Raw genomic sequence first — 12,434 nt, forward strand, 5'->3', positions numbered from 1 at the left:
GTTGAGCAGAGGATCTGTTTTTGGTAAACGAGTGAGCGGCTGGTGTCTGGTGGTTGGGTGCATGTGTCACTTTGGACTGGCTGCCATTTCGAGGACAAGCTGCGGGGAGGCCACTGGTGGGGAGGGTGTGTGTGTGTGTGTGTGTGTGCTCATGAGTGTGTGTGACAGAAAGAGAGAGAGAGAGATAGAAAAGACCCAGACAGAGTGAATCAGAGCCTTAGCAACAATGACAGAGCGCTGCAGACTAAGGCCAAACCATACCTGTGGGTGGTATCATGCCAGGGGACATGAGGCCAGGGACTGAGTGGGGCATGATGTGGGGGTTCTCCGGTGATGTCACGCTCTGGGTCCTCTTCGGAGGCCGGCCGGGTCTGGAGCTAAAACACCAGGCACAGAGAAGGAGGAGAACGCGGGTGAGAGGCGAGGAGGAGACTGGCAGAGGGAGGAGGAGTGGTGTGGGTGGGTGGGTGGGTGGGTGGGTGGGGGGTGTTAACATTTGAAGCACTCCAGAATGCAATTCCATTCCAAATAGCTAACATGTACTGTAAATAAATTTCTTTTCAAGGACAGTTGCTTTCTGCAGCTCAACATAATAGACTTCCATAACTAATTAGATTACACGGTGAATTCATTTCCTTTATTGAAGATCAACCACTTTTTGATGCATAATTCATAACCCGTACCTCGTTACCTGTTCCTCCGTATTAATATCCCCACACTATTTGAATTGCCTCGTTTGCATATGCTAAAATCCAGTGCGCGGCCCTCGGCCTGGAAATTACATGTTAACTTGTTATAATTATTGCAGTCAGGCCACTATTGATTTATGAGACTTTTAAAAACCAAATATGTGTAGTTCTGGTAATGAATGATATTTTAAGGTTCTTCAGGAAATTAAAAGGCAATGGCTGCCTTAGGAAATGTTCTGCTTGCTTGATTTAATGCGTGCCTTAGCTGGAAGGTGGTGTGACAGAGTGATTCAGACCTGTTGGACGGTTCTGATGGGGGAGTTTTATTACACCAAACGAGGGGCACAGATCCAGCCGTGATAAATGACTGTGCCACCTTACTGTGGAGGAGAAAAGGCCTTCAAAGCAGATACACCCCTGACTCTCCACACATCTTACTCATTCACTTATTAATACAGCTTTGAGTCACAATCAATACCTGCTTTGCTAGCTTATAGCAACAAAGAAAAACCTACAGGGTGAGAGAAAAAAATTCAATGAGCACATAATGAGGAAGCCAAAATCCTATATAGGTATATTCTTTATGAACAAGGAGCTGGATGTCTGAGCTGAAGATGAATTATGGTGACTTGACACAGGTGACATATTGGCTTCATACATAATTTCACATACATTTTTTAGCTTTACCAGGATACTAAGTCCTCTCTAATATGAACTGACTTTAATCCATCTTAAAAACACCAAAGGGTTTCCGCACCGTGCCGAAACTATGGGAGGACAAACAGGACAGGGTCGGAAATCGAACCTGCGACGTGTTGGCTGAGCCTCTGTCCGGCCCCTTTACAAGGCTGCGTTCAAGTCCACTTTTTTATTCTGTTAATAAGGTCTGGGGGGTGCGCCAACATGCTTACACAGTGATGTCAAGTTTATTCTAAGGCGTAATTTCTTTTGTCTACTCTGGAGCAAAATGTCTCCACAAATATATATCTTAATGCTAATTATGCTAATTATTGCTGGTGGCATGATGCGTTACTGTAGTCACAACAATCACAAAATGCTATTTCAGTATCACAGCGTCATGATTTGAATCTTTGTTAAATGATTTTCCATATGATTACTGACTTAGTTTTTTTTTTAAAAGTTTACGAGGTGTTTATGACCAACAAATGTTTAAAATTAAATCAACGTAACCAACTGATGAGATGTTTTTAAGGCTCATTCTGGACTTTATCAACCAGTACAGTATATGAGGCTGTTTGTGTTACAGTACATTTCACTACATTTCCCAAAGGCAGCATCTACAGAGTGATGCAGTGTTTTAGTTCAGATACTACACAGCCTTAGTAGTTGAATTTATTCAGCCGTGTCTTGTGAGGTTTATTTACCTCAGTCCTGCTAATAGAGTGCACTCGCTCTATCTGTCTGAATGTGCTGACTCTCTCATATACCGGCTCTGGAGGTTTTAGGACTAAAAGCAGACCTTCACCCAACTGTGTCCCTTTGGAGGGAAAATACAAACGTGACAGAAAGAAGGAGCGAGAGAGAAAGCAAATGACAGCAAGTGAGAGGAGGATCGGAGGGGGAGAGAGAGAGAGAGAGAGAGAGAGAGAGAGAGAGAGAGAGAGAGAGAGAGGCAGAAAGAGAAATGAGTGCCGGCTCAACCTAGGAACGTCTGGAAATGTAATTCCTATTTCTATAGAAGCACCTCTTTGATCTTATGAGAGGGAGAGATCGCACACAGTTTTGCTGTCATCACTTTCACTTGTACTCTGGCTGAATTATTTATGAAAGACCTCAATAGAGGGTATGTGATGGGTAAAAGGCTTTTTTTTTTTTTTTTTTACCAACAATACTAAAAGCAAAAAGGGCCTGAAATGGACAAAAAAATGTCACATCAACCTTAGATCATGTCAAAGGATGTGAACCCAGGTACAAAGACCCAGTTAAGTAAAGGTAATGTTTAGATAGGCTGCAAGGGAATCTGTCTGTGTGTTTAAAGGGATAGCATTTCAGCTACTCTCTGCACACAAATAACACTGACTAGCCATGAAAGCAGTATGCCAACTGAACAGCAGCTTTGAACTGAGGAACCTCTGAGCAGCAGGAAAGCCTCTCTGAAATGAAGGTTATTGTCTCCTTTTCTCATGGCAGAGCAGGAGTTTAAACCTACAGAAGCAGCGTGTGTGCCGTGACTATTTCCCTCTTTTATTACACGTTTTCCCAGCCTTGTCATTCGTTTAGTTTGCCCGTAATGTTCTTAGCAATATGTAATTTAGCTCCTTGAAATGCCACAGCTGAGGCTTGCGTGCTAACACCACTGCAGATCTGCCGTGGCCAGAGCCATCCAGGCTAACACGCCGGGTCCAGAGAGGAGCTCAACCTGGCCTCAAACAAAAGAGCCAGGCTATTTATCAAGCAGCAGATGCTGATTCCCTAAATAGCCTGGCACAGAAACTGCTCCAAACTAGGCCATTATTGCACAAAAAAGACAGCACAACTGGATTTATGATTGGAATGCTGGTGCTTCTCATGTCTTATCCGCTGTTGTCTTTTCTAATCTTTCTCGACCTTTTTTTTTTTTTTTTTTTTTTTTTCCATTTTCTCTTCTCCACCTTAAAATGTTTGGGAAAATAAGAACCTCTGGCTTTTCAAGTTGGACTTATTTGGACAATATTATTTCTGTATTGGAGGTCAATCATGAAAGAATTTTATTCCCTGCTTTATTTATATTTATACTAAAGACAGTCAGGGCCTTCATATCTCTGGCTTCAATTAAGGAAACAAAATAGGCCCCACCAGCTTTGGGTTGGGGCCACAAATATGTTACACATCTATTCTCTTTTTTTGTTTCGCTACCATGGTGAAAAGAAAATAGCGGTGAACTTTCCCTGAACCAGACTTCCTTTAATGGCCCGGCCGTGTGTTGACCCAGCAGAGTCGGCTGGAACCTGATACTATCCAACACACTACACTGCGCAGGCAATCAGATTACACGGGGCCCAACAATACACTCCACACGAGTCCAATTTCAGCAGTACAATGCAATAAAAGCACAATAATTAAATTCACGTTCTCACCCCGTTTACAGGAAGCCAACACGAGGTGATAGGTATAATAAGAGGTATAATATCGCATGAGATATCAGGACGGTTTTTGATCTCGTGGCAAAATTCTGACATCTCACTATCAGACGCTTTTCTGTCGACGGAAGCAGTGACTGAGATCTTATTACCCAGAACGCCGTTAATGCAGTGATTATGATCTGTTATAAATCAATTGAAACCACAAATGTAATGTTTAGCCCAAGTGAGCACACTCCCTCAGTGGATTCAGTTACACACAGAAATCATCTGCACCTCCCATCTTCGGATATCTTTAGGAATTCAACCTGATTATGTCAATAGCGACTCCGGTTTGCAGAGAAAGAGCATAATATTATTTCCTGGTGGTTATGATTGAGCCATTAACCTTTTATCTCAGTCTTTTGTTTGACGTTTCTAAAAGGTAAGGATGAAGATATTTATTCCATTTCCGCCCAGTCGGCCAAAACAAGCGAGTGAATCATTCCGTCTGGGGCTTGTGTAAACAAAAGGCCTCTCCAGGTCTCTGCCAATCAGGCCTTATAAAATATTAACCCAATGTCATTGCCCTTTTAAAATCTCTCACCTAGAATTCCCTAATTGTTCCTTTTCTTTATCTCTCCAGTGCAGAGAGTAAATAAATTAACAAAATAGCTTTTATCGCCCTGAGTAACCTTTTAACTGAAGGATTATCTGGGGTTTATTTTTCATTTCTCTCACAGCGATAGCAGAGCATGCCCCATTGATTGGTTTGCTGGGGTGGTGACCAGCCATGAAAACAAGGTCTTATTGATAAAACAAAGCAGCTCCTTACCTTCTAAGTGCCAGGTCAGGCAGAAATTCAGAGGCCTCAGACCATCAGGGGGCTTGAATATGCTGAGTTCATTCTTTTTTTTTTTTTGTAAATTTGGTTCAATCAAACAATTTAACACTATGCGCACGACTCCCCCGAGAGGTTAACTGTGTTTGTGGAAAGACAGGGATAACATGGCTGCGGCGTGTTACTTCCAATTTAAAATCCCCACAGATAAGACAACAGGGTTGGCTGAGGCAAAAGAGATCAAATGTTTAACTTTAAATCTAGAAATGACTTGTTTCAGAAACACGCTCGACTCTCCACTCTGAAGAAAAGGCTGCCCGGTGGCGGGACGACGACGGGACGGCCGACTGAAAATTCAACTCCAGCTCCAGTCAAAAACGAACAAATGCTGATGGCCCACTGTGGATTTGTGCTGATGACATATACGTCTAATTAATCATCAGCTGATCTGAACGTGATCTCAGTTCTCTGGGTCCCAGCTGCGTTTAGCTCTGCTGTGGAGGGTAACACAATGATGTTAGCAAACACAGAAGCACAGATAAGCATCCGCACCCATGCAAACGAACAGATGAGGAAACAAGAAGTGTTTTATTAATCATCTCCATGTTTCCTTTTGAAGAGGGTATCTTTTTTTCAAATGTCTTATTCAATCAGCAACTATTTGATGATTGATTTCTCATTTAAGCTATTTCTAAAAGAAAGATGTCAAGCGCTCTCTGGTTCCTAAATGTTGCTTTTCTCCCTTTTTTTTGTATGAATCTAAACTGAACATCTTTGGGTTTTAGTCTGAGCAGGCAAAACATGCAATTTGAGGATGTCAACTTGGGCTTCAGGGGCTTGGGCTGTTATTAAAATGAATAAAATAACAGCCTTTTTCTAACTCTTTCTGACATTTTATAAAGCAAACAGTCAAATTATTAAACTAACTGTCAGATTAATTGATAAAGAAAACAACTGTTACATAACAGCAGCGTGAAGTAATAATCCTAATAATACCACAAACAATAGCTCTGAGAACGACAGGAATATATGTTGCCTTCAACCAAAAGGGAAAAAAAGATGATTTATACTTCCTGCTGACCTTGGCAGTCTATTGGTTGTGATGATCATAATCTCGGAGTCTCAGTGTGATACATGGGAATGTATTCACTCATCCATCTTTTTCATGCATCCATCTATCCTCACCCTCATCTTGTATCTGTATTTGCATTGAACCTATTCTTGGATTATCTCAATCAGCTTCCCCTTGCACCTGTCAAACACCACCTCGCACAGGTAGCCCCATCACGCTTATCTGATCTAGATAGCTGGATTACAGCGAGTTTGTGAGTGCGAGGAGGGAGAAAAAAAAACACACGTTTATTTATTAAGGGTAGGAACAGCTGCATCCGCCTGCAAACTGTGAACCTTTGTTACGGAACAATATATCACAGATCAAATGGTGTGAAATCAAAGGCGGGAGAGAGTTAGCATCAATCCCACTAAAACCCCTTTTAAAGTGCTGTCTGTGCTCTGATCCCTGTGTGGACTAATGTGCAGGGTTGAGATCAGTGGTAGTTGAGAGAGTGGGTGCCTTCCTGGTGCCTTTGTCTGGGCTCAGGCCTGATTAGAACCACGCTGGGAGAGACCATCGCAGAGTCTGATGGTACGGAGGAACCCGGAGCCAGTCGCACTCTTTCCGCTGTCCTCGAGCCTATGTCATGAAACCGCAGCCCGGCGTCAGGAGAAAGCCGCTGTTACAGTAGCTACAAAGAGCTCGCTCTTGTAATCACATTCTATTAGAGCTGTTTGAAGCCTCTCAGCTGTGAAATAGAATCTAAAAAAGATCTAAAACACGATACATTGCTGATTATTCCCATGCATCGTTAATGTTAAAAGCTGATTTCATAATTGTATGTCCCATAACTACAGAGTCCAAGATTGTTTAGTATCACATCAACAGACTGTGATAATGAGTAAGCAGACTTGCTACATCGCGGGAACTGATGAGGAAAGCCTAATTGGTTGACTTTTCCATGCCTAATGGATGATTCTCTTAATTAAAAAGATACTGTACCAAATGTTAGAAATCAGATAGTGCTTAAAGTAAATGCAGTTAATCAAATGTATGAGAATGAGCAGTTCCAGGAAAGCCTAAATGAGATTGGTAGATATGATTTTGCTCCAATATTTATTAATTGCAAGTGCCTTTGGTTAGCAAAACAGAACAGGTCTTATCTTCAAACTGCGAGGAAATTTCATCTAACCACTCTCACTGATCTCTCTTTTTCATGAACTGCGATGCATATGAAACAAGTCTTCAAAACAAGGCTTTAAAAACTTACCCAGTCAGGGTGCCTTTGAGGATATTTAATTAAAATCTAATCCTGCATTCATTAAGGCTCACATAAATTAAGCTGTCATTCATAAGATTTATGGATTCTCATTTGCATATTGCATACAATTCATCAATTACTCAAGTATGAAAGGAGCGCATTTCCCTTGGAGCTGCCTGCTAGCCTGCCAACATTTGAAATGAGAGAAAGAGCACGACTGTCAGGCATTCACTGCAAACTTTTCCCCACAATGTCTGTGCACTGATTAATCTCATTTTCTAGGCATCCCTTACAAGATTGTACACAGTCCAGCTGCACTTTTCAATTATTTCTCCTGTCCTCTCAACTAACTTTGAAAGCAGGACGGGCTAAATGTGGACTGGGGGCTACTTTAGTCTTTATGTATATAACATGTCTTTTTGCCAGGGTAATCATAAATTAGAGAGAGGGGTTTCAGAGATCCTAATGGAAAGGAAATGTAGTAATTTTATTGCAAATCCCATCAGGCAAATATTCTGCATGCTATAATAGCATATTTCCTGTCACATTTAGAGAGGAATACATCCAGCAGGCATTCTGACAGAGGGAGAAAGAGCAAGAGAAAGACAGAGGGGGAGGGTGGACGGATGAGAGAGCGAGAGAGTTGCAGAGAGAAAACAAAAGAGAGGGGGAGAATCTTAGTGCTAAACACATAAAAACTCCCTTTTTGGACGTGAGGCTATGGGAAACACAGTATGGTGTAAGTGCTTAAACCAAGCGGAGCGTGAACGCATCTAAGATAAAAGGTCAGGCAAAAACAAACAGACCACTCGCGAGGACGAATGGAATTAATTGACTCATTAATATGCATGGCTAATAAAGCTCAAAATCCTAAAACAAAAATCATTGTCAACCATTCCCTTTTAATGGCTCTTATTTTCAGCTTGAGAAGAGCGAGTCTACAGGGTGTATCAATCTTAGGAGGGGTGGAGTTCCTCCACCAAACAGGCTTGGGGTAACCTCGGTGTTGTATGCTCATGTCCTCCCCAGCAGACAAAGGCAGAGTTGTTCTGGTGGAGGGATTAATTGAGAATTAATCCCAGTTTCTGGCAGTGGAACAGACCAGCAGTTAGAAGTGAAAGTCATCCTGAAGGGTAGTTAATTGGTTCCCCATAGCAAAAGCTTTGGAGAACAGAAATCAAGCTGCATTTTCATTAATCCTCCCCATTGTTTTGTGAAATTGTTGTGGAGAGTGACTTCAGATAGAGTCAATAGTTAAGGCTTTTAATTTGCTTTTAATTCTGCCAGTGGGGTGACAATTAACAAACCCCAAAGAACAATAGCTGTGAAAATTATGCGTTCGATTGACTCTAAATGACTCTGAAATCAAAAACCGATAAGCAATTAATATACTGTACTCTACAAATGGTAAGTACCTCCAACATGCTTGATGCGCTCCATCTCGCTCCGTCTCTCCCTGCAGCTCTCTCTCTCTCTCTCTTTCTCTATCACTCTCTCTCCACTAAAGCTTTTGAACTTTGGGAATAGCACCACCAGATTGTCGGATGTGATTAATTTCAGGTCTAAATGGACACAACAGACAGAAAGGGTGATGTAATCATAACACGAGGAGACACAGTGACTAACAGCAGAGGTGGAGCAGGGAGGGGAAAAAAAAGAGAGAGGCAGAGCAAAAGATGGAGACAAGAGAGACAGCAAGGACTCACAAACACACTCCCAGTTCAAGCTAAACAGGAAGACTGTGGTGATTAGCATTAATTGCACTGAGGATTGGAATCCTGTGTGAAACATTAAACAAAAATTATCTACTGTTTATTCACTGTTTTTCCTGATTTTCCTTTTTTTCAATAATTAATGAAAAGTAAATACGTGGAGGAGTCCAAAAATGATCTGGGGAGGAAAAGAAATGTTTACATAATCAGGGAAAATGTTCCTGTCTTCCCTCTCTCTCTGTATACATGGAAAGGTTAGGGCTCGAGTCTGTTTCTCACTGTTTCTCACTGTTTCCCCATCAGAAGTAACAGTGTCTGTTCCCCCGAGTGTCGACTGCTGTGAGAGTGTTTGCATATTTAGATACAAGCAGCCCTGTTTATGCAGCCCCACTCTCTGCTGCTCAAGTTCACTCCAACGCAAGCCCTGATCAATTTGGCCAGCTGTGCTTTAAATGCTGTTTACAACAATAACATCGCGGCTAACAGAGCAGAGCCTAGCGTGCAAACGCACACACACACACTTCCCAGAGAGAGAGGGAGAACTTCAGAGGAAGCCCCCAGCCTGCACGTTCCCAGACGAGCATTTGTACTGAGTTAAAGACGAATCAAAGTCTGACTCCTCTGCGAGACACGGAAGAATTGGATTCCGTCTGTGTACATCTCTGTGATCCTCCCGGAAGAATCTCTGACTGCGAGCAAAGAGAGGAAATAACAGGAACTCAAAGTAGAGTCCCACCCTGAAGTGGGGCAAACTGAAGGTGGCACGTACCAGTTGCAGGCTTTATTCCTGATGAGTGACTGGCATCGAGCGCAAAACATAATGTCAGGCTCGCCGAAACATCCACATACATAACAATTGCTTTCGACAAGCTGCCGCACGATTCACAAATAACTCTGTTTGGGTGAGATACTACATTCCCTCAGACTTCAGATTTCTCTTAAAAGTTTCATGAGAGGCAGAGAAAAAACTCCATTTAAGCCTGGCAGGAGAGCAAATAGGCCTGCTCAGCAGATAGCAGTGAAGCCGCTGGTGTCCTCTCGCTTGATGATATAATTCTTAATGTACAGCCTGACTAGACATAAATCTTTACCCAAGCATCACCTCACCTGAATTCTTTTCTCTCCCCCTCTCTCTTTCTCTCTCTCTCATGATGAATTGTTTGCTACATCTCGGAGACTAAAACCCTTCAACCTCTTCAAACCCGGGTTTCTAATAACGCGTAGGTGTTGGGGAGAGGTGACAGCATGATGAATATCACAACAGACAGCTCCAATATGGGACAATTTTACCAGATCGATATCTCACTGCAATATCAGAGAAAAGGAGCTGATATTAGTCTACACAGTGTATTACAGATGGGGTACATTTCTTCTCCCTGCACTCCCAGTGAACCTAGGCTATATTTCATCCATGTCGGCAATGGTTTACACACTCACAAATGCTCTGGAAACTAATCATAGCATGGTAGCCACGCCAGATGCATCTGCTTAAAATTATCCATATGTGTGACGCGCCCATAACCCCCTGTTCAACACGGCAATGGACTTGCAAATAAACTGTGAATCACATTAGAGGATGTTACAGACCATTATTTCTGGTGAGAACAAATGTTTTGTCACATTCTAATAGAGAGATCATGGGTCTCATGTGGGAGATCCAGCTTTTGAAGGGAAAGCTGAGGCAAAAAAGCACTTCTCTCATTAAAAATAAAACCATTAGAAAGTACGTAATTAGGCTACAAAACAGTCAAAGTTTCTTTGAGTAAAATGAAGTAGAGGTGAAAATACAGAAGACAGCAGTTGCTGCAGATGTCACGGACTATTCAACACATAAGTGACGATTTCACATCAGAGTAGCAGTGTGAGATTTCACCTCAGTCCTAGACAGCAACAGAGCAGCCCAAAATAAAGAAAAAAAATCTATCTATAAATAAATAAATAAATAAATATAATTGTCTCCCAAAATATTCTAAAATATATATATTTCTGCTGTGGGTTTTGTTCTGCCTACTAAATCTTTCCAAAAAGTTTTTTTTTCTTCTTTTGTTCTGGTTTTTAAATCAGATGCCACATCCATACGTACCTCTGTGAGTGTGTGCGCGTGTGTCATTAGAGGGCTGAGTTTAATTTGCAGTAAATTACGGTTCAGGGGATTCATCGCAGTACAAACATTTGTTGAGCCCTAGATGAATAAATCAATCACAAACACTCTCTGACAAATTAACTGACAGTTCTCTTTGTCAGGCTCCGTGCGAAACACCGTGGTCAAGTAACGTGTGCCTGAAGAAATAGAATGAGACACCTTTAACTTCCAAGGGAGACAGATGCATATAGGGATGGGGGGGGGGGGGGGGGGTGAGAGAGAAGGAATGACAAAGAGACCGAAGGAGAGAGTGCAGGCCTTGCTAATATCTTCCCTCTCCAGGGGGCCGGGGCTGAGGGCCCCTCTGCTGTCAGCTGCAATAGGACCAGTCTTTTTGTGAGTGCCCAAGGTTCCTTAAGGGCTATTAATGGAACACAGTATCCCTTGTGCAGAGAACATGTCAGTGTTTCATTAGAGACTGATAAACATATAATACATAAGTGTCAAACAGTGTGTGTGCAGAGCGATGCCACGGCAGGAGGGGAGCAGGATTTTGGGATGGCGGTGCAACAGTCATTCCCATGCTCTGCACTGACAATATTAATGATTTCACAAAGAGGGAGGAGTGCGGGGGGACACATCAAGACCTGTGGAGCATGCTGTTTGCATCACAGAGAGGAAGTCTATAACTAGGGTGCAGCTTGGCAAACATTGAACTGTGTTATAGTCTTGAACAGTGATCTAAGTAAAGAAAAGTATTCTTGGGTCGATATCTAGCCAAGATAAGACAAGCTGGCATATCTCTGTTGTTCTGGTCTGGCAGACTGGGCCCAAAAGTACAAGAAAAAGAAATACATCATATTCAATTAAAGTTCTTTTTTCAACACTACTGAACAAATCAGCCCACAGCTGGGACTCTGGGTCTAGTTCACAAAGTCCTTTTGATCATTTTGTGGCAGTAAGAGAGTTTGGAGTCCCATGGAGTATGGGACCAAGCTGATCTTATTATGATAATTGGGATACATCAACTTCAGATAGCACTAATGGAGTGAGATTTCAGTGATCAAGAGCACATATTTGACTGCAGAAGCAAGTTCACTTTTATTATTATGCAATGCTCTGGTTGTGCTCCCAGTAGGCAGCTACTGAGACCGCCAGCACAACCCAGAGTGTGCTTTTAGCTGCGGTGTTGGAAGCGATGCTACACTCTCCGACGAGGAGAAGTGTTACTGCGGTGAAGTTACATCTATTTCCCCGTGAGTGAGTAATTGGTTACCATGACCATTAATCAGTTAATCTTCTCTTTTTACCCCCTCTCTTCAACAGAGAAATATCAGAGGTTCAATAATTAAAAACGTGTCAGGTGAAAGTCCAACGTGCTTCCTCACACTGTATGTTCTCACATTCCCTGCTTTGTTCATCTTATTAACCTCCTCTCCGCTCGCCGCGCCTTTAAATGAAATCTTTAGCCCCTTACATGTGAAATTAAAACTGCCCTCCCTTGAGCGCTTTTAATTATTCTTCTTCAGGAGAAACTTCCACTTCCACTTTTGTCAGGGCGGCCTTCTTTCTTCCCAGCCGCCCTTTCCTCACTCCCACTCACTGCCCAGGTCTGTCATGCTTCACTCCTCCCTCCAGCCCGTTGCTCCCTGTTTTTTTTTTCCTTTTCTCTTCTTCTGCGGGTCTGTTTAATTCTCACCTTGCTCTGCCCTTGTCATCAAGCCGTTGAAGCACA

General features: G+C 42.4%; 1 protein-coding gene across 2 annotated transcripts in view; it reads right to left on the reverse strand.

Moving 5' to 3' along the window:
• dachd (dachshund d) overlaps positions 1-12,434 on the reverse strand; it is an 88,850-nt gene that overhangs the window by 42,084 nt on the left and 34,332 nt on the right. For both annotated transcript variants that reach the window (XM_070976025.1, XM_070976024.1), the window contains exon 2: positions 262-377. In XM_070976025.1, the coding sequence (XP_070832126.1) occupies positions 262-377 (116 nt within the window). The remainder of the gene's footprint in view (positions 1-261; positions 378-12,434) is intronic.

The sequence above is a fragment of the Chaetodon trifascialis genome, chromosome 12 (genome assembly GCF_039877785.1).
Source record: "Chaetodon trifascialis isolate fChaTrf1 chromosome 12, fChaTrf1.hap1, whole genome shotgun sequence".
NCBI lineage: Eukaryota > Metazoa > Chordata > Actinopteri > Chaetodontiformes > Chaetodontidae > Chaetodon > Chaetodon trifascialis.